The sequence below is a fragment of the Myotis nattereri genome (genome assembly GCF_964212035.1).
Source record: "Myotis nattereri genome assembly, chromosome: 17".
NCBI classification, from domain to species: Eukaryota; Metazoa; Chordata; class Mammalia; order Chiroptera; family Vespertilionidae; genus Myotis; species Myotis nattereri.
In genome coordinates, this window is record NC_138092.1 from 880,653 (window position 1) to 901,880 (window position 21,228).

General features: G+C 67.4%; 2 protein-coding genes across 3 annotated transcripts; both read right to left on the minus strand.

Annotated features, from left to right (window-relative positions):
* Positions 1-1,830: 1,830 nt before the first annotated feature.
* Positions 1,831-5,249, minus strand: LOC308533505 (lymphocyte antigen 6E-like). The gene is made up of 4 exons (XM_081111547.1): positions 5,095-5,249; positions 2,925-3,032; positions 2,688-2,807; positions 1,831-2,619 (listed from the first exon to the last, which is right to left on the minus strand). Exons 2-4 carry the CDS (start codon positions 2,974-2,976, stop codon positions 2,402-2,404), a joined length of 390 nt encoding a protein of 129 aa, XP_080967673.1. The 5' UTR covers positions 2,977-3,032; positions 5,095-5,249; the 3' UTR covers positions 1,831-2,401.
* Positions 5,250-11,204: 5,955 nt separating this feature from the next.
* Positions 11,205-18,275, minus strand: LOC308533423 (cytochrome P450 11B1, mitochondrial-like; the record flags this gene model as incomplete). 2 transcript variants are annotated; one of them, XM_081111433.1, is made up of 9 exons in its annotated part: positions 11,205-12,808; positions 13,021-13,215; positions 13,295-13,373; positions 13,652-13,818; positions 15,109-15,263; positions 15,665-15,868; positions 16,273-16,472; positions 17,678-17,833; positions 18,040-18,275. In XM_081111433.1, the coding sequence occupies 9 exons, from the start codon at positions 18,273-18,275 to the stop codon at positions 12,695-12,697; spliced, it is 1,506 nt and encodes a 501-aa protein (XP_080967559.1). In that variant the 3' UTR covers positions 11,205-12,694. The 2 variants fall into 2 exon arrangements, with proteins under 2 accessions (XP_080967559.1, XP_080967560.1); XM_081111434.1 differs by lacking the exon at positions 13,021-13,215.
* Positions 18,276-21,228: the final 2,953 nt, after the last annotated feature.

Below are 21,228 nucleotides of genomic sequence, written 5' to 3' on the forward strand. Positions count from 1 at the left end.
AGGGGCAGGGGCAGGGTCACAGGGGCAGGGAGGCAGGGGCAGGGTCGCGGGCAGAATCAAGGCGGGAGGAGGAGGTGCAGGGCCCGCAGGGGTGTGGGCAGCACTGGAGCAGGAGGCGCCGGGCGGTACCATCTCCCTCCAGGAGGCGGAGGCGAGGGGCGCAGCCTGGGGAGCAGGGCTGTCAGCGGTTGAGCCCCCCCACATCAGACCCCCTCTGTGGGCCGAGGCAGGAAAGTGGGGGCATCCCACCTGCACCCGGACGCTGAGCCTGGGAAGTCCCGACTCCTGGCCACGTGCCCGCGGACAGCACGGTGCCCGGAGCCTCACGGCAGCGGGGCAGGTGCCAGGACAGACTGGGGCGCGGTGCCCTCCGCAGGCTCCCCTCCCCTCCCCTCCCCTCCCCCTCCCCTTTCCAGTCCCACACCCTTCCTCCCGCCCACCGGCTCCAGGAAACCGAAACTACATCCCTGGCTCCTCCCCGCCCCCCTCCCCGCCCGCGCCCCAGGGAGGGGCTGCGGGGAAGCCGGAGCCGCACCACATGCCCCCGGAGGTCAGGGCCGCCTCCACCCAGCCCCGGAGGGACTTTGTCCTCCGCTGAGGGAGGGGCTGCCCAGCCTCCAGGGGAGCCTTGGGGGGGGTCCACCCCGCCTCAGCGCAGGGGGAGCCGTGGGAGGGGGTCCACCCCGCCTTGGCGCAGGGGGAGCCGTGGGAGGGGGTCCACCCCGCCTCAGCGCAGGGGGAGCCGTGGGAGGGGGTCCATCCCGTCTCAGCGCAGGGGGAGCCTTGGGGGGGGTCCACCCCGCCTCAGCGCAGGGGGAGCCGTGGGGGGGGTCCACCCGCCTCAGCGCAGGGGGAGCCGTGGGAGGGGGTCCACCCCGCCTTGGCGCAGGGGGAGCCGTGGGAGGGGGTCCATCCCGTCTCAGCGCAGGGGGAGCCGTGGCCCCGGCCCTTCAGCAAAGTCGCCTGTGGGCCCAGCAAGAACAGGAACTCACCAGTGTTCCCAGGGACACGCTGGTTCCTCGCCCCTTTAATTTTTAAAAAAAATATAGTTATTGATCTGCTGCCTCCCGCATGCCCCACACTGGGAACCAGCCAGCAACCTGGGCACAGGCGGTCCATTTGCACCACCCGCCGAGTCTCAACCAGGCGCTCCTGCCCGTCTTCCCGCTGGGTCACCCGACTTCCCGGGGCAGAACCTCCTCCCGCCAGCCAGCCCGCGGGGCTGTTCCTCCCCCGGCCGGTCACCTCTGGCCCTGGTGGCCAGGACTGTCCCTCCGAATTGAATGAACCCAGCGGGGCCTGGTTTCTGGGTTCTCACCCACCGGCCAAAGCCCCTCAGCTGTGAACACGCCCCCCACAGCTGACCCCCAGACTCTGCCCGGGCCCTGGACCCCTGGTCCTGCAGCCCAGAGGCAGGCGCACAGCACCCCTGCCCTGCGGCCAGGCCGACGGCTTCCTTCACAGGCCCTTGGCTGCACACTCCCTGAGCTGCCCGCCAACTGGGTGTGTGTCATCCTGGCCCCAAGTCCCAGGTCCCCTCACGTCCTCTCCTGTTCACCCCGTCCTCTCCTGTTCACCCCGTTCCTTCCAGAGGCAGCCTGACCCCTCCCTGCCACCCCCCCCCCCACCTCTCCTCTCTGAGAAGGAACTTCCCATGAGGCCTTGCTGGGCCTGGGCAGGAGAAAGTGGGAGACAGCAGCGAGCTGTGGGCTTGTCCCCCCGCCCCCCGCGGGCCTCAGGGAGGCTGTGTCACAGGGGAACCCAGGTCCCCCACATTTGGCCACGGCTGGGACGGGGCTCCCCGGCCGTCAGAACAGATCAGAGCAGAACAGGGTTCCCACGTCTGTTTATTTGAGGCACCAAAGCAGGAGGCTCCAGCCTGAGGGGGGCGGTGGGGCTGCAGCTGGCTGTGGGGTGGGAGCCGATTCCTGGGCCTGCGGCTGCCGGAGTGGGGCGTGGCCTCCGGGGAGCCCCAGAATGGGCTCTGCTTGGAGCCCCCGGCCCTGCCTGCCCCCCAAGCACAGCCCCCAAGGCCTCACAGACCCGTGTGCGTACAGCTGGGCGCCCACACCCCAGCACCCCCTTCCAGGCCACCGTCAGGGCAGACTGGCCTGATGGACAGAGCCTGGGCTTGGGCCTCACGCAGTGTGTCCCCCCAAGACCCAGGTATAGCTGCTGACCCACAGGCCCCAGGGGGCCTCTCTGAGGAGCTCACATCAGGGATCCTGGAGTGAGGGCAGGCAGTGCCCTGGGGGCAGGTGTAGGTGCGGGGAACAGGCCTGCAGCGGAGACGAAGGCTGGGAGGGGGTGGGGTCGGGGGTGTGAGGCGTGAGGGTCTGGGCAGGGTTGGGCTTTTCTTCCTGAGCGGTGGGGTCGGGGGTCAGGGGTCAGGGGCCGGGGGTCAGGGGCCAGGCCGCAGCAGGACCAGCAGGCTGAGCAGGAGCCCGAGGCCCAGCAGGGAGGAGCTGGCCCGCAGCCCGCCGGCCGCGCTGATGTTGCACAGGAAGCTCTGGCAGCAGTGGGTGCCCACGGACGCCACGCCGATGTTGATGCCGGGGGGCGCGGGGCAGATGGGGGAGCAGCCCTTGTTCAGACTGTAGCCGAGGTCCACCACGTTCCCTGCGCGGGGAAAGGAGGGTGAGCGGAGGCCGCAGGACCGGCGGGGGGGTGGGGGGGGCAGCACGCACCGATGCCCGCGGCCGCGGAGACGGTCACGCAGTATCTGTCCGTGTCCTCGCAGACGGTGGGCTTCAGGCAGTAGAAGTTGCTTTTCTGATTCGTGCACGAGAAGCACACCAGGGAGTGGGCTGCGGAGGAAGAAAGGCCGCAGGCTGCAGGCGGCACCCTGGCCCGGGGCAGGGGGCAGGAGGGGCAGGGAGGGCCTCCGGGAGCAGGTCACAGTGCACAGGCCTGCCCCGGCTCACCTTGCTCCACACCCAGGAGGGCGGCCAGCAGCACGGGCAGGAAGACCTTCATCTTGAGGGACAGCTCAGGTCGGGCCTCACATGCAAAGAGAGCCGCTCTGCCTTATCCTTAAAAAATACATGTTTTTATTGATGTCAGAGAGGAAGGGAGAGGGAGAGAGAGACGTCGATGATGAGAGAGAATCATGGATCGGCTGCCTCCTGCACGCCCCTCTGGGGATCGAACCTGCCACCTCCGGAGGTGCCCTGACTGGGAATCGAACCCGAACCGTGACCTCCTGGTTCATAGGTCAACGCTCAACCATTGAGCCATGCTGGCCGGGCGCCACTCTGCTTTAGAGACACAGCTTGTCGGACAGAGCGTGGGACCCTGGCTCCCACCAGGAGCCTGGTGACCCCCCTTGTACAGGGTGGGGTGGGGGACTGCTGCTTCCAGCAATAGAAGGAGAACATGGGGTCTTTCTGCTCCCCTCTCCCCTCCCCTCCCTTCCCTTCCCCTCCCCTCCCCTCCCCTCCCTGCAGCCTCCAGCTCGGGCTGCTGGGAGTAGGGCATCGCCTTCAGAGAAGCACACAGCCAGGAGGTCAGAGGGCTGGCCCTGGTCCTGGGGGGCGGGGGGAGGGGCGGCAGCTCGAGCTGCACATGGGGACCCAGGGGCTGGGTGGGAGGCACAGCCAGCTGAGCACCTGCCCGGGGGCTGCCTGGCGCTCGACCTCAGACGTTCCGGGAGGTATTGATGATGAAGACCGACACCCGGTAAGTACCTGCTTCTCCCCAATTTTGTGGCTGGAAACAGGCCAGGGAGAGCCAGTGGGTGCTCTGGGCGGGCAGGGGCACAGGAAGCTTCCACGGTGGGTGTGAGCCCGAGGCCGCAGAGCCCGTGGCCGTGGCCGTGGGCGGGCAAAGCATGCGCGTGTGCCTGGCGGCGGCTCTGGGCCTGTTCGGCAGGAGGCGCCGTGGGGGAGGGTCTGGGGCGCCTGCGGGGCCAGCTGTGGGCGGGGGAGTTCCAGGCTCCCCGGGAGGGACGGGCTGGTGGAGACCCCGAGAATGGGTCCCAGGCCTCGCCTGCCTGCCCTGGGCCTGGGCCCGCATCTGGGCCTGGGGGTGCCCTTGCCCTGGGCCGTCCCTGGGCCCCGGTGCTCCGGGAGGAAGCCTGTCCCTTCCTCTTCCCTGAAGTGCGGTTTGGGCGTGGGGAGCCGGCGCTGTCCTCGCAGGAGCTCGGGTAACACGCCCACCAGCGGCCCACCGCGTCCCGGCCAGGCCCCCGGCCAGACCCCCAGCCCCCCGCCAGGTCCCCGGCCAGGCCCCCAGCCAGAACCCCGGCCAGACCCCCAGCCAGAACCCCGGCCAGACCCCCCAGCCAGGTCCCCGGCCAGGCCCCCAGCCAGAACCCCCGGCCAGGCCCCCAGCCCCCCGCCAGGTCCCCGGCCAGGCCCCCAACCAGACCCCCCCAGCCAGAACCCCGGCCAGGCCCCCGGCCAGACCCCCAGCCCCCCGCCAGGCCCCCAGCCAGGCCCCCCGGCCAGGCCCCCAGCCAGGCGGGTCTGGGCGCCCGGAGCGGACGAGCATTTGCAGGGTCAGGCCAGGCAGCCGTGCGCTTCCGGCGGTGCCATCCAGGACCCGGGCTCCCCCGCCTCCCCCGCCCCGCCCGCGGCCCCCCCACCTCCCCCGGCTCCCCCGCCCGGCCCAGGGCTGGTTTCTGGGAGAGCGGGGCTCCCAGGACTCGGCCAGCGGGAGCTGCGCGGGTCGCGGGGGTGGGAAGGGACCAGGTGGCCCAGCGCCGGGCCGGGCTCCAGGCGCCGCATCTGCCGGCGTCATCGATGCCGGCCCCACAGGGCGCCCCGCCGCCGGCCCGGGCGGCCCGGTCCCGGGTGGTCCAGGCGGAGGCGGTCAGTTCTGCCGCCGCCCGAGCCCGGCCGCTTCTCGCTCCGGACGGCGGCCTCCCCGAACCCACGCGAGCGGCCGCGGGAGCCCAGCGCCGGGCGAGCCGAGCCTGCGCAGCCCCGGCCGCCGGCAGGGAGGGCGCCCGGTCTCCGCGCGCCCAGACCTTCGGGAGCGGCGGCCGGGGGCTGCTCAGCCCGGGGCCCGGCCCACCCGCTCCGACGCCCGGAGCTCCCCCGCGGCGCCTGGGCCCCGGTCCCGGTCCCGGTCCCGGTCCGGCCCGCGACTCACCGCGCTGCGCGCTGCTCCTCCGCCAGCCCGACTGCCCGGCCGCGCTCGCTCGCGGGCGGGACTCGCAGGCGGATGGCGGGGCGGGGCCGGGACGGGCGGGGCCGGGCTTTCCCGCGCGGGGGGCGGAGTCGGGGGCCGAGGGGACCCTGATCCCGGCCCCGCTGGCTGGCCCCCTGGTCCCCGGCGAGCCCGAGGCTGTGGGGAGGGGCCCCGTGCGCGCGGGCGGAAGGCCCACAGGTGGGCGGACGCGCGAGGGGCTGAGCGTGGGGAGGGCGTGCGTCCCCGGAGGCCTCCGGGGTCACCGTGGGACTCCCTCCCGCGGAGCGGGCGGAGGGGGAGGGGAGGGGGGCAGGAGAGGGGGGCGGGGCGGCCTTCCCCTGGCTGGCCCTCCCGTGGGTGCGTCAGGGAGGGTGGGGTGATGGGACCAGAGCGCGAGGTTGGAGGAAGGGCTGCTGGCCGCGACCCCCGCGGGAGAGCAGGCCACACCGGGTCCATCCTCGCAGGCTCGGGCTCGGACCCTCCTCCCCTGCGCGCCCAGACCCTCTGCCAGGTGGACTTCAGCCTTTTGTGAACCCCGGGCCCCGCTCTGCAGTGAGCGGTCACTCACAAAGCCAGCCGCCCGACCCTGGGCCAGGACCCGAGGCCCCTGTGAGAAGGAGCCGGCAACCTTGGCCCGGCATCGGCCTCCACGTGCCCCGTGCCCGCTCCTTCCCGCAGTCACAGCTCCTGGGCGGGCGGCCGGGCGGGCCTGCACCCCCTCATGGCCAGCAGCCGCTCCTGCTCTGGCCGGCGGGATGGGGGCCAGCGGGTCAGCAGGCGGGCAGCTGGGCCTTCAGCCCGCTGTTCCCCTGCCCCATGCGGCTCCCTCCTTCCTGAGGGCCTCCTGTGTGCCCTGGTCTCACACCTCACCTCACACTCACAGCTCATCCCGGCAGCAGCTCGCACCTGGCCTTTTGCTCAGCTTTTCTGGGTGTTGGCTGTGAGGCTGTGACAGGAACCGGGGCCCAGGAAAACGGCTTCTTCACTGACCGGTGTGGGGAGGGGGGTGGGGGGAGGGAGAGGGGGGCAGGGAGCAGTCCTGTGGGCAAGGCCTAGGGAGTACATTAGGTACCAGGTGAGTGAGTGCGGGAGTGTATGTGTGCTTGAGTGTGTGCCAACATTGATGAGAGTGTGTGCATGAATGTGAGTGCATGAGTGTGTGTGCATGAGTGTGTGTGCATGAATGTGAGTGCATGAGTGTGTGCATTAGGGTGAGTACATGAGTGTGTGTACATGAGTGTGTGTGCATGAATGTGAGTGCATGAGTGTGTGCATTAGGGTGAGTGCATGAGTGTGTGCATTAGGGTGAGTACATGAGTGTGTGTGCATTAATGTGAGTGCATGAGAGTGTGTGCATTAGGGTGAGTGCATGAGTGTGTGCATTAGGGTGAGTACATGAGTGTGTGTGCATTAATGTGAGTGCATGAGAGTGTGTGCATTAGGGTGAGTGCATGAGTGTGTGTGCATTAGGGTGAGTACATGAGTGTGAGTGCATGAGTGTGTGTGCATGAGTGTGAGTGCATGAGTGTGTGTGCATGAGTGTGTGTATGCATGAGTGTGAGTGCATGAGTGTGTGTGCATGAGTGTGTGTATGCATGAGTGTGAGTGCATGAGTGTGTGTGCATGAGTGTGTGTATACATGAGTGTGAGTGCATGAGTGTGTGTGTGCGTGGAGTGTGCCTGCAGAGTTCTGGGCTCTGGGGCAGCTCCTTGCCTGGCCTGCGACATCAGGTGCAGGAGCAGGGACAGGCCGGTGTGGAATGATTCGGGCTTTTTCCTTGGGGGCTGAAGTCCAGGTGTGTGTGTGTCATGGGCTGTCCCCGCCCAGGTGTGTTGACACTGGTGGTTCCAGAACACTGGGGTGAGGGCCCACTGTCCCCGGGACACGGGCGTGCAGCAGGCCTCTGCCCTTCAGGGGGCAGGACTGGAGCCTGGCAGGGCTACCGTGTGTCCCAGACAGCGGCCTCCCGCATGCATCCTGAGCTTCGAGCTTGTCCTGAGGGGGTGATATCCCTCTGACCCTCCAGAGGGGGGCGCTCTGGGCCCCTGCCTGCCTGTCTGGGCAGGAGCAGCCCTGCACCCCGTGTTTGTCTGGGCCCCTGGCTTGGTGCCTCCCCCAGCACATCAGCCCTGAGGCGGACGTGGCTGTGTCCAGCACGCAGAGCCTCGGCCATGGCAGGCGCCCAGCCAGTGCTGTGGGTGAAGGCCCAGGGGGCGTGGCCTCCAGAGGCAGCCCCGCGGCTCGCACACCAAACTGCGTCAGGAGGGCCCTCAGGGTCTGGACCACCAGCTCACAGGTGTCCCAGCGTCGTGCTGGGGATCCCACAGGAGACTCAGGCACCCTTTGGAAATGTGTCCTGCCCGGCCGGCCCGAGGCTCAGTGGTTGAGCGTTGACCTATGAACCGGGAGGTCACAGTTCAATTCCAGGTCAGGGCCCGGGCCGGGTTGCGGGCTCCATCCCCAGCGAGGGGGGAGCAGGAGGCAGCCGATCCATGATTCTCTCTCATCACGGATGTTTCTCTCTCTCCCTCTCCCTTCCTCTCTGACATCAATAAAATTACATATATATATATAAAATATGGAACGCTTCACGAATTTGCGTGTCATCCTTGCGCAGGGGCCATGCTAATCTTCTCTGTATCGTTCCAATTTTAGTATCTGTGCTGCCAAAGCGAGCACTAAAAAAATATATTTTTTTAAAAAAGAGAGAAAATGTGTCCGACTGCCCACGGCCGAGCCCCTGGTTGTGTGACGAGAGGTCACCAGTGGCCTGTGGAGTCCCGCGGAGGTCATGGGGCAGGGGCCGGCATGCAGTGCAGCTGGCACGTCTGCGAGGGTGGCCGTGTGATCACTCAGCCGCTGCTCTCGGGGCCTCCAGCTGGTCCCGCTGTGACCCTGTGGCCCCCCTTTCCACACAGACCTTAACCTCTGGCCTGTGCTCCGGCAGCAGCATAAACCCCGGAGTCCCCAGCGCCCAGCACCTGCCCTGCGTCTCAGGTCCGGCCGCCCACCTGCTGGGGTGGCTCCGCTGTCGCCGGGCCTCAGGCCGGGAGGCAGGTCTGAACTCGCCAGGTGTGTGCTCTCCGGCCGCCTGGGCCTGGCTCGGGCCCTCAGGAATGTCAGCAGGCCATTTGGTTGCTGGGTCTCTCCGCTGAAAACATGAGCCAGCAGCCACGGGGGTGTGGCCTGGGCAGGAGCCAGCCGGTGGTCCTGGCACAGCCCCGCATTCTGGGGCCGCCTTGAGGGGGGGAGTTTCGGGGTGAGGGGGGGTCCAGAGCTGAACTTCCCATCTCCCCGGGGCACGGAGCCACCAGCTCCCCGAGGGGAGGGGAACCTGGCAAGCAGTGCCCTGTCGGGCGTGGGCACCGGGCTCCATCCCTGGGGTGGACAGAGGGCTGCATCCGGGGCCCAGAACACCGCCTGGCCCGTTGGTGTGACTGATGTTGGTTGTCTGCCTTTGAGGTCTGGGTGCTCTCTGGTCAGCACCCTGTGGCTTCAGCCCTCTGTCACCTGGGCCGGTCCCCGCCTGAGGACGTGCCCTCCCAGTGACCTCTCAGGGCAGAAGGTAATCCCCCAGGACGTGCAGCGGGTGGCCGCGCCGCCATCCCCCCGGGCCCCAGGGTTCTAACCAGGGGGCAGCCACCCTCTCAGGTGCTCTGTGCTCCGTGCCCTCCCCTCCTGCCATGGAAGCCCCTGGCACTTCCCCACTGTGAACACTGCCTGGCAGGTACGAGGTCTCAGGAAGTAACTGGATGGGCACATTACACGGAAATACAGCTCGAGAGATGGTGTTGTGGGGACAAGAAGCCACAGACTGAGAATTCATCATTATTTTTAAAATATATTTTTACTGATTTCAGAGAGGAAGGGAGAGAGAGACAGAAACATCAATGATGAGAGAGAATCATGGATCGGCTGCCTCCTGCACGCCCCACACTGGGGATGGAGCCCGCAACCCGGGCCTGTGCCCTGGACTGGAATCGAACTGGGGACCCTTCAGTCCGCAGGATTACGCTCTATCCACTGAGCGACACTGCCCAGGGACCAAAGTCCTCCATTGTTGCGTCTCAGCCATGCAGTGGCCCTTCAGGTCCCACTCCCCCCAAGTTCTCAGCCCTCCTGGGGGTCCCGCGGGCCCCTGGGGCTCCCGCCACTCCCTGGGGAGGCCCAGGAGGCCTGGCCGAGCGCCCCTCCGCGCCAGCCCAGAGCGGCCGTGTCCCTGTCCCTGGTGCTGGTCCTCGTCCCGCGGCCCTCGCGCGCCCTCTCGTGGCCGAGGCGCGCGCCGCACAGTGTGAAGCGGCTCCGCGAGCGGGTGCCGGGGGCGGGACCCGGGTTCCAGTTCCATTCCGCCCACAGAGGCCGCCGTGGGCAGCGTGGTTGGGGCACTACCTTCCGCTCCTGGGGGCCGGGTCCTGGCTGAGCTTGGAGCCCCTCTTTGGAAGGTGCTCCCTTTGGGCCCACGTGGGGAGACCAGGCCCTCGCCAGCCAGCCCGCCCTCTCCTGCCCACCCGCCGTCCTTAGACGCGCTGGGCACCCCGCCCCGGAAGGGGAGGCCGCGGGTGGGGGGCTCTGTGAGCTGGGTGTGGCCCCTCGCTGAGTCCCCAGCCCCTCACCTCTCGCCTTAGGGCACAGGCGCACTTGGGGCTGCTGCCTGAGTGGGCGGAGCCGGGGGGAGGGGCCGGGGAGGGGCCGGGGAGGGAGAGGGGAGGCAGGGGGCGGGCGGGGAAGAGGGGGAGGTGCAGTTCTGGGGAAACAGAAACTAGAGAGCCGCCGGTCTCACACAGGATGCCCAGTCCTGCGGCTCCGCTGGCAGCGCCCTCCCTAAACACGCGGCACACACGTGCTGCCCACGGCACACAGCACGCATGCACACGCCCCACGCATGCACACCCCACGCATGCACACCCCACACATGCACACCCCACACATGCACACCCCACGCATGCACACCCCACATTGCATACAGCCTCATCCATGCACTGTGCTCCCTGCCTCTCTGTGTGCATCTCTGCCAGGTGTGACCAGGTGTGACCAGGTGTGACCAGCCCTGGCGGTGGAGAGGTGCAGCCACCGCCCACTCCACAGAAAAGCCAGCTGCGCAGCAGGTCCAGCAGGACAGACACCAAATCTGGGGCTGAGAGGAAGGCCCGCTTGGACTGGTCGGCCAGCTTCCTGGAGGCCATGGCTGGGCAGGCCTGTGCCCACGGGCCCCTCAGATGTGGGGGGCTGCAGAGGGTACTCAAGACCTCGCTCCGGCAGCACCTGGAGGCCCCGGGCGCTGGTAGTTCACAAACACACAGGTGACCCAAGTGGGTGCCAAGGGTCAAGACTCAAGATGGGAGCGGTGATGGGTGATCAGGTGAACGCCCTGGACGGGAGCCCTGGGCGGTGGGCGGGGCCGTCCCAGGTGAGGTGCCAGCTCCTGGCGGGCTCTGGACCCCAGGCGAGGCTGCAGCGGACAGTGGGTGCTGTGAACACGCTGGTGCCCCGCCGGTTCTGTAAGGAGTTAGCGCCTGAGGAAGCTGGGGAACCGGGCTATTTCTGAAACTTCTTTGTAAGTGTGAACTGATTGCAAAAAAGGAAAGTGAAGAATGTTTGCAAAGCAGTGTGAAATGGGTGCGAGGCGCCCTGGCACCGGGAGAGGCCAGCAGGGCGGGCACCCCTCCCCCCCACACCTCCCCCCGAGCCCCACTGCACAGGGTGGGGGCGGTGTCACGGCTCTCCCATGGGGCTGCGCAGACGCAGGAGGAGGGGCTGGAGCTTCCAGATTTCCTGGCTCCAGAGCTCCCGCCCTGCGCTTCCTCACAGCGCCAGGCATGGGGAGGAGTGGCCCCTTGTTTGGGTTTGGGGCTCAGGTGGTGAGAGGACCCCTGGGAGGGGCCCCTGGTCTGCTCTGCTCCCCGGCTCCCCCCAGCTCCCCGAGAAGAAAACGGAGTCGGGGCGGGGGTCATGTCCCAGCGGCCCCTCGGGGGGCGAGGGCAGCACCTGGCCCCGCGCTCGGCTGGCCGGTAATGTGGGTTCTTGACTCCACGCAGGAAAGTGTTCACGACGTGGGGCCGGTGGTTTTGATCCGAGGTTTATTGAAGCTGGGGCACTGGAGGAAGGGAGGGCTCAGGGGAGAGCCCAGGCGGGGTGCTCGACTCCCTGGAACGGACAGGAGGGAGGGAGCCCCGCTGGCTGCCTGCCCGACTGCCGGGAAGGTTACCAGAGGGAAGGGCGGAGGCCGAGGCAGGGCTGCCCGGCTCACTGCACAGTCAGCGAGGCGAGACAGGTGAGCCCGGACAGCTGCCCCCGCCCACTGCTCTCCTGGTCCTGGGTCTTGTGGGGACCCTTAGAGCTTCGGGGAAGGAGAGTGGAGATACAGGAGCCAGGGAGACGGGTGGGCCTGCTCTAGAGAGAGAGGAGGGAGCGCCTGCTAGCTCTCCTGCAGCGGGAACCCCAGGGGTGGTCTCGGGGAGGCTCTCGCTAGAATATTCACCAGCTTTCCAGTGTCACCTGGCCCTAACCCTGTGGGACTGGCTGCCAGGGCCTGCCAGCAAGGTGACCCCAGCCGGCTCCCAGCTGTTCCAAACCTCTCCCACCCACGAGGCCAGGGGGCCCCAATCCGGAGGGTCAGTGCGAAGGGGCAGCCGGCACTGCAGATGGAGGACTTTATTAAAGGGAGCACATGGGCCCTGGCTGGTGTGGCTCAGTGGATAGAGTGTTGGCCTATGGACTGAAGGGTCCCGGGTTCGAATCCAGTCAAGGGCACATGCCCGGGTTGTGGGCTCGATCCCCAGTGGGGGGCGTGCAGGAGGCAACTGATCAATGATTCCCTCTCATCATTGATGTTTCTCTCTCTCCCTCTTCCTCCCTCTCTGACATCAATAAAAATATATATTTTTTTAAAAGGGAGCACGTGGCTGCACGTGGCTGACCTGCCCCACCCCCTTCCTCCAGAGGCTTCTCTGTAGTCGCCCTGATGCCAGCCTGTGGGGGTGGCCATCCTGCCTGCCTTCAGGGGTATCACTGGCCCAGATGTCCAACTGGGCCCCTCGGTGGCCATTCTAGTAGCCGCTGCCGTCTATCCAGCCCCGTGGCTGGGAGGCTCAGCCAGTTGCCCAGGATGGCAGTGCCAGGAGGGCCCGTGGCTGGGAACAGGCAGATGGGCAAATAGCAGCTCGGCTGGATGCTCAGCTTTAGGCCGAGCATGGCGGACAAGGAGCGCGGCCCGAGCAGGACAGGGGACCCTGCTGTCAGTTCTCACAGGGGAAGAGCAGGACTGGACGGGAGGCAGGGGACAGGGTCAGAGGCCCCTTGGTGGACACATGAGCGGGAGCCAATCCTGGGGTGACCGGTGGGGCCAAGGCCCTCGGATGGTGTTCCTCGTAGGAGAAGGCGCTGGGGGGACTGGGCACAGAGCCCTGACCTGCAGCCAAGACGCATCCCCGGCTCTGCCTGGCCTCAGAGGGCCTGGCTGTTCCGTCTGTGGAGGTGCTGGCTGGGCAGTGGGTGAGGCAGGAAGCAGGGCCGGGGCGGGCACAGGGGCGCTGGCGGTGCGGCGCGTGGGCGGTGAGGGCGCTAGCTGAGGGCCCGGAAGGTCAGGAGCGGGATGACCGACGGCATCAGCACGAACCGGTAGACCATCCTCACGTCCGCCTGCGTCAGCGTGTCCACCTGGAAGTGTTTCAGCACCTGGAACAGAGGTGCGGCTCCGCCTGAGGACGGCCTGTCCCCCTGCCCAGGTCCTGGTGCAGCCTCTGCCTTCCAGGCCGCCCTCAAGCCCCGCCCACCCCGCCCCGCCCACCCGCCCCGCCCACAAAGCCCCGCCTCGCCCCCAGCCCCGCCCATCCAGTCCCGCCCACAAAAGCCCCACCCCGGCCCCCGGCCCCGCCCAGGCCGCTCACGTGGTGCAGCAGCAGCAGCATCTCCATCTCGGCCAGGCGCCGCCCCAGGCACTGTCGGGGGCCGAAGCCGAAGGCCAGGTGGGGCAGCCGGGCGCCGGAGCCCCTGTCCAGCCAGCGCTGGGGCTGGTAGAGCTCGGGCCTCGCGAACACGGCGGGGTTGCGTCCCATGTAGTAGAGCTGCACCGTGATCGGCGTCTGCAGGCGGCGGGAGGGCGGGCTCAGCAGGGGCGGAGGTCCCCTGCTGGGTCTGCGGGAAGCACCGGGCCTCACTCACCCCGGCCGGGATGTGGTAGTTCTGCAGGACCAAGTCCGAGTTCACCTGTCGGTCCACAGAGATGCCCACGGGGTACAGCCTGTGGACGGGGCAGCAGCAGGGTCTTCAGTGGGGCACCGCCGCCCAGGGCAGGCTCCTGCCCTCACAGGTCCCTTTGGGACTGGGACCTGCGACCATGCACCACCTGAGCTCAGCCCCAGCGACCCGCAGTGAGGCCCGGGGGACAAGGAACCCCTCTCCTTAGGGGGAGGGGGAGGCGGGCAGGGTGCATCCTTGGGCAAAGCTCCCACAGCCCCAGGACCTGTGCTTGAGCCCAGGCAGTGGTCCAGGTGGCGGGGGGCCCATGAGCGCACCCACCTCAGGGTCTCCTTGAGCGCCGCCCGCAGCAGGGGCAGCTCGGCCACGGCCCTCTGGGGGTTCTCAGAGATGGCGGCCTCGGCCTGCAGGCTCTCCTGGCGCAGGGCCTGCTGCACCTCGGGGTTGCGTGCCAGCTCGAAGAGAGTCATCAGCAAGGGGTAGGCCGTCTGCGGGAGCGGGGAGCGGGCTCAGACCTCCCCCGGGCCGTGCGCCTCAGCCCCAGGCCCCGCCCTGGGCAGCTGTCTCAGACCCAGGGCTGTGCCTGCTGAGCGCAGGATGGAGCCCAGGGAGCTAAGACTGCAGGACCCTAAACCCACCTCCTCTCCTTTCCCGGAGCCCCAGCCGCAGGGAGACCCGGCCCTGCCACCTCCAGCCGGTTCCCACCCTCCTCTGGCTCCAGCAGGGGCTCCCCCTTGCCCCTGGAGCCCCAGGTCCATCTGCCCCCTGGGCAGCTGCAGCCAACTCCCCTGCCCCCCGGGCCATTCCCATGTGCAGGGAGAGTCACCCCCAGCCCAGCCTGAGATCTGGGGGACGGATGCTCTCCTAAATCTCATCCCCATGGCAGCGCGCCCTGCATCTCCGGACACAGGGCAGTGACCTGCCTGCTGCCCCTTGTCCACGCTTTGCCCTGTGGTCAGTGGAGGCCGTTCTCCGTTACTGGGGGGACCCCCGCTCCAAGCAGCCTGCAGGGCAATGAGGCCTGGCACTGAGGCCCTGCCTTGCAGGAGTCCTGACCTCTCTGCCCTTATCTGCCCCCCACTCGGCCTCACTGCCTCCCCTGGCTGCCTGCCGCCACCGCCGCCCTGGACTGCTGCCCTCCGCGCCCCGCAGGCCTGGCTACCTCCTGTGCGGTTGTTCCACATTCAGCGCAAGTCCTCACCCCCAGGAGGCCGGCCTAGAGCCGCCCCAGGCACATTCTCCCCCCTCCCTCGCTCGCCACATGAGACCATCTTGGCTTCTGGTCGGGAGGGTCTCGCATCTCGGGTGCCAGGCCCAGAGCAGCCTGGGAGGCTGGGGGGAGGTTGGGTCTGGAGGCAGGAGGCGTTGGCTGCGTGCCACGCTCTGGGCCCGCCCTGCCTGCCACGCGAGGTTGCCATCTGCTCTCTCCGCCACAAGCGGGAGCCTGTGCTGCCCTTCCTGCCACCAGCTGTCGCCTCCCCGGGGTCTTTGAGGAGAGCCAATGCCATCTGTCCCCGGCAGGGCCCCTGTGCGGCCGCGTGTGGGCTGTGCCCCTCCCCTTGGACCCCGATGGTCTGCCGGCGGCCGGTCCCTCTGCGGGCTGCCCGGTGCCTGGGTCCCCACCAGGGACGCAGACCCGCCCGCGAGGACGCTCCGTGTGCCTCCCTCCGGGCTCCTCACTCCCAGTGCAGCCTGGGAGGGCGGCAGCCCCTCGGCCCCAGGGCGCTTCGGGGAGCCCCGGGGCCCCATGTGCTGCGGGCGGGCGGGGCCGGCCTGACCGTGTCCACGCTGCCGGCCGTGAGGTCGATGGAGCTGGCCTTGATGGCGTCCAGCGTCATGTCCGCGTGCAGGAGCAGCTCCGCCACCACGCCGCTGTAGCGCTGAGGGCGGCCGAGCGCCAGCTCCTGGTAGATCTTCTGGATGGAGTTATTGGCTGTGGGCACAGAAGAGCCCTCCTGTCATCAGCCGTCAGCCGTCAGCCCCGGCTCTCGGCCACGGCCCGGGGCCCTCTGTGGGCCTTGGTTCCCTGCTCCCCACTGAGGACCCGGGCCCGCCATGCAGCCCACCTGGCTCCCCCCACTCCCCCTCCACCCTGCCCCTGCTCACCTTCCCGCCCCCTCCGCCCATCCTGCCCACCCCGCCCCGCCTGCTCACCACCCTCACCCCCTCTCACCCCCCTTCAACCCCCTCACCTCCCCTGCCCACTCCTCACCTCCCCCCACCCGCTGCTCACCTCCCCGCACCCGCTGCTCACCTCCCCCCACCCGCTGCTCACCTCCCCGCACCCGCTGCTCACCTCCCCCCCCCCCCCCCCCCCCCCCCCCCGCTGCTCACCGTACTGGAAGATGCAGTCCCAGGCCTCAAAGTGCTCCTGCCACACCTTGGCGCTCGTCCAGCGGGACAGGCTCCGGGGCATGAACATGAGCCGCATGGTGGACTCCAGCATGGCCTGCAGCGCGTGGATGAAGTCCAGGCTGGCCCGGCTTGGGCTCTGGCTGAGGAGGCCCAGCCGCTCTCCAAAAAGGACCAAGTTGCTGGCTGTGGGAGGAGGGGCCGCTGAAGGCATGGCAGCCCAGGGCCTCACCGCGGCCTCCTGCCCGCCCTACCTGCCCCGGCCCCCGGCCCCCTGCCCCCTGGCCCCTGGCCCCTGGCCCCTGCCCCCTGGCCCCTGACCTGTGGCCCCTGACCCGCGGCCCCGTGCCCCTGCCTCTGGCCCCTGACTGCTGGCTCCTGGCCCCTACCCCTGGCCTCTGACCTGTGGCCCCTGGCCCCTGCCCCCTGGCCCCTGGCCCCTGACCTGTGGCCCCTGACCCGCGGCCCCGTGCCCCTGCCTCTGGCCCCTGACTGCTGGCTCCTGGCCCCTACCCCTGGCCTCTGACCTGTGGCCTCTGCCCCGCGGCCCCCTGCCCCTGCCCCCTGGCCCAGGCCGGCTGGAGACCCACCTTCCAGGGTGTAGTAGAAGATGCTGGGCTGGATGTCCAGGGTCAGGCTCCCCCGTGCGTTCTGCTGCACCTTCGCCATCAGGGCCCCGCAGAAGTCCCTCGCCACCCTGTCCACCATGGGGATGAACTTCTGGACAGCCTGCGGCGACATCACGTCGGGGTTCAGCCGCAGGCGGTCCGAGCGCCAGGCCGGCCCGTTTCTGTGGAGCAAAGAGCGTGCTTCAGGGCCCCCGAGTCAGCAGCAGGCCCAGCTCTGCCCCATCTTCCTCATCTCCAAGGGGCACAGCGGGCAGGGCCGCTGCTGGTTTGTGGGGGTCCCAGTGGGTGATGCCGGGCGCGCGATCCCTCGGCGGGGCCGCGACCAGGCTTCTGGCTAAACGTGCTGCAGGGCTCACTGAGTTTGCTCTGGCCGACCGGCTGGCCTGGGGCCTGGCACTCCTGTCCCCATCCAGGCCCTCGGTGCTATGGAGGCCTCTCTTGGGGGCGGAGGCTGGCCCTCGGGTCCAGCAGTGCCCACCCTGCCCACCACACCCTGACGATGCGGGCCCTGGGCCAACCACGCCTGCTCCCCTCCGCAGGGCCTTTAGCTCTCTGGGGGCTGGGGATGCCAGGCGACAGGGGACATTCGCCATCTCAGCCACAGGCAGGTGCTCACACCTTCTTTCCTAAGGCCGCCGCCTACGGGTGTTGAGAACCTCCACACGCACACACACGCACATGGGATGCACACAACACACGCAGGCACGCACACGCGTGTATACTAACACTGAGAACATGCAGGAAGCACATGAACACAGGCACAACGCACACACGTGCAGATGCACGCCGGCAAGCACCCTGCATGCATGCACACACAATGAGCAAAAATGAGCACCCACACAAACCTGTGGTGGCCTCCATGGCACGCACACGCACACACATGAGCACACACGCTAGCACCCCAACATGGGCAACCATGCATCCACTCACATGCATAGGACACATCACACACACGGACAGGCACAGACACATCCACGCAGCAGACAGTCCCCACGCACGTGCTCGCACAGCCCCGCCTAGAGCTCGGCTTCTGAGTGGGTGGCGTCCCCTGTGCCCGCCCTTCCCCGCCAAAGGGAAGTTTGCCTCCCGCGGGGCCCAGCGGCGGCTGCAGCGGGTGGGCCTCAGGCTCCCGCACCTGCTGCCGCGCCCGGGCCAGCGAGTCCCTTCTCCAGGCTGCAGGAGCCCGAGGCCTGCGCACACCCGGGTCCCTAAGGGCAGCTGCTCCTCTCGCACCCCAGGCTGGGCTGTGCCCTGATCCCCGCCTGGCCCTGGGGTCGCGCTCCCCTCACCGATGGGCCGGGGTGGCTGTCCTGCCCCCTCCTCTCGGCCCTGGGCTGCCCGCCCGCCCGCCCTGCGCCGCCCTCACAGCAAGAACACGCCGTGCTTGTGCCCGCGCAGCTGCCGGTGGGCCAGCCAGGGCTCCAGGACCATCCTGCGGGGCTGGCAGCCCTCCGCCTGCTTCAGCTTCTCCACGTCCTCGGGCAGCGTCACGCACACCATGTGCCTCCCTCCCACGTCATACCTGGGACAGAGGCAAAGCCGTGGGGGCCGCGTCCCCGGGCCACGCGGAGACCTCCCCTCCCCCTCCCCCTTCCCGGGGCTCCGAGGGGCAGCCCCTCCCGCCGAGCCACGGGCCGCTTGCTCTCGCCCCCGGAGGAGCCTAGCCCACCTTCCCAGGGCGCAGAGCCCCAGGCGGCGGCGTGTCAGTGGCGGGCAGGGCGGCCGCACCTGAAAATGGGCCCCAGCTCCTGGAAGGCCCGCTGCATCTGCAGGTGCAGGTCCTCGGAGCCCTCCCTCCAGACGCGCAGCACCCGCAGCCACCTGCTGCCGGGGCACCGGGGCATGGCCTCGAAGGGCAGCGCCGCCCGGGGAGCCGCCGCCGCGCTGGTGGCCAGGGTGCGCGCCCAGCGCAGGGGCTGCTGGGGCCCTGCCATCCTCACGGCTGCCCTGGCCCGGAATGCCATGCCCGCTCCCTTGCCCCTCCACCCGACTCTCTTATCTCGCTCAGAGGCTTGACTGGCTGGCTGATGGCGTCATGGGAGAAAGTGTCCCTGGACCAGGCCAGGATGCCCAGGAAGGGGTCAGGGCTGGCAGGGTCAGGGCTGGTGGGGTCTCCCAGAGGAGATGGGGATGTGGGTGGGCGCCTTGCCCTAGGTTCCCCGCGGCCTGCTGCGGGCTGGTGGGTGTCGGGGGCAGGTGCGGGGGCAGGACTGGGGGCTGGATCAGGCTGGGCTAGACCAGGCCTCCCGCCCCCCCATGGTGAAGGGAGCAAGATGGATGGGGCCTTATCTTATCAGATGAGAGGGGCCTTGGCTATTTTTATCTCCTTTCAGGAAGGCGGGCTGTGGGTTCCTCCCCTTTACCTCGGATGTGGCTGACGCCTCCCAGGCCTCACGCGGCTGCAGGCAGTGGAGACAGATGCTGGCCAGGGTCCCTCCCAGGGGCGACCCTCCACCCCGGCAGTTAGGGAGTCCAGAGGCGGAAGTGGGGTGGCACTAGGCACCAGGGACCTGTCTGGCCGGCTGGCTGGTCTAGCTGAGTGAGCACCCAGGAGACGAGGGCCACTCCTGAGGCTGATAGGACACAGCGTGCCTTGGTCCTGCCCGCCCCTGGGCTGTGCCCTGTGCCTGGTGCCCACCCCTGCTTGCTCACCCTGAAGTGGGCTCTCAGGGGCAGGCCGCAGGGCGGATGGAGTGGTGGTGGGCTCCCCACTCTCCTGGGGCCATCCCAGCAGGCGCGCCACGGAGCTGACCTGGGCGGGGTACCATGTTGGGTCCATGCTGCCTTCTCAGTGCCCCGGGCAGCACTCCCACCAAGTGGGCCTCACAATCGCTGTTCCCATGTTCAGACCGGGGACTGAGGCCTAGGGCTCTGTGACCTCCCCAGGTGCCTGGCACATCGGGGTCCCCAGAGCTGAGCCCGCCGGCCTGACCCTGATTCGGGGCTCAGGCTCCAGAGGCCGGACAGAGGGCGGACAGAGGGCGGACAGAGGGCGTGTGTGTTTAGCAGGGAGCCCACGCTCCCAGTGCTGTTTCCTTACTTTTCCTAAATATATTTTTGCTGGAGGCCCAGTGCATGAAGTCTGTGCACGGGTAGGGTCCCTAGGTCTAGCCTGCGATCAGGGCCAATCTGCAGGGCGACAGGCGGGGTGATGGGGGGGCCCGCTGGCCCCTGCCTTGGCTGGCCTGGGGCCTGCGGGCTGGGGATAGCTCCTGCACTGAGTGTCTGCCCCCTGGTGGTCAGTGCGTGTCATAGTGACCGTTCGTTCCACCATTTGGTCCATTTGCATATTAGGCTTTTATTATTATAGATTGATTTCAGAGAGGAAGGGAGGGAGAGATAGAAACATCAATGATGAGGGAGAATCACTGATCAGCTGCCTCCTGCACGCCCACGACTGGGGATGGAGCCCACAACCCAGGCATGTGCCCTGACCAGGAATTGAACCGTGACCTCCTGGTTCATAGGTCGACACTCACCCACTGAGCCACGCGGGCCAGGCCCAGTGTGGTTTCCTACTTTCCCTGCTCCTGAGCCTGCCCTGAGGACTCTTCCACTGGGCGATGAGTCAGGCCCAGCCAAGGCCCTTCGGACACTGGAGACGGATGGTGTACCTCAGCGCCCAGTGGTGACGGCCGTCCTTGGGCAGGGACGCGGGACGTGCAGCCGGACCTTGGACAGCAGGTGCACCAGCCCAGGCCCCACCGGATGCCTCTCCTGCTGCCCGCCCTGCCTGCTGCCCTCCACCCACACCCTCTGGTCTCCTGCTGTTCTTGGGGCCTTGGGGGATGTAGACATGTGCCCCCCTTTGATGTCCCCGCACACTGAGCCCCAAGAAAGCTGGGGCCAGAGCCTGTGCCTCGCCCACAGGAGCTGTGGGGACAGCATGACAGGAGGCGCGAGTGGCAGAGCCCAAGCCCAGCCCTGAAATCAGGAGCCAGGTCCCAGCAGAGCATCCTGGCGACACCTCACACCGATGACCACAGGCACGGGCTCGGCGCGCCTGGCCCAGTCACCACTGTGCCCCCCACAATCCCAGACCCACCGGGCCTCATGGGCAGGAAATCCGGTGGCTCCCACCTCAGAGCTGTGGGTTCGAGTGTCAGCCAACACTATGGCGGCATCGCTGTGCATCATATGGGGGTATTGAATCCACACGTCGCACTGTTAGACTTACCCATGTTCTAGGACAGCTGTATCTCAATAGAGCTGGGAAGCACGTTTCTGACATGAGTAAAAAAAGAAAAGAAATTCTTTTTTTTAATATTGTTTAAAGTATTACATATGTCTCCTTTTCCCCCCATTGACCCGTCCCCTTATTTTTTTTAAAACATATTTTATTGATTTTTAGAGAGGGAGAGAGAGAGAGAGAAACATCAATGATAAGAGAGAATCACTGATTGGCTGCCTCCTGCACGGCCCACACTGGGGATCAAGCCCACACCCAGCCATGTGCCCTGACCGGGAATTGAATTGTGACCACATGGTTCATAGGTCGACGCTCAACCACTGAGCCACACCGGCCAGGCTAATGTGGTTTTAAGTAAAAAATAAAAATTTACTTCACTGGTATTCTGAATACCAAGTGCTAATAAAATCAATACTAAAATAATGAAAATTTTGAATTTTTTCTTCACCGTTACCCTGTGTGACGCCAGTTTTAAATGCAGAGCATTGAGCTCACACCAGGCCTCATCAAGATCACAGATGTGAGTTTCCTAGTTTGAACAGCAGATGCTTCTGTTCTCACCAGAGCAGTGAAAAGGCCTGGAGACGGACAAGAAGGCGGTGTAAGGCTGTAATTGTGGTAAAATACAAGCAACAGACTGACAGTGGAACCATGTCTAAGGGGGCAGTGCATTCGCACAAAAGTTCAAACAGCTGCCCGGTGTGGCTCAGTGGGTAGAGCGTCGGCCT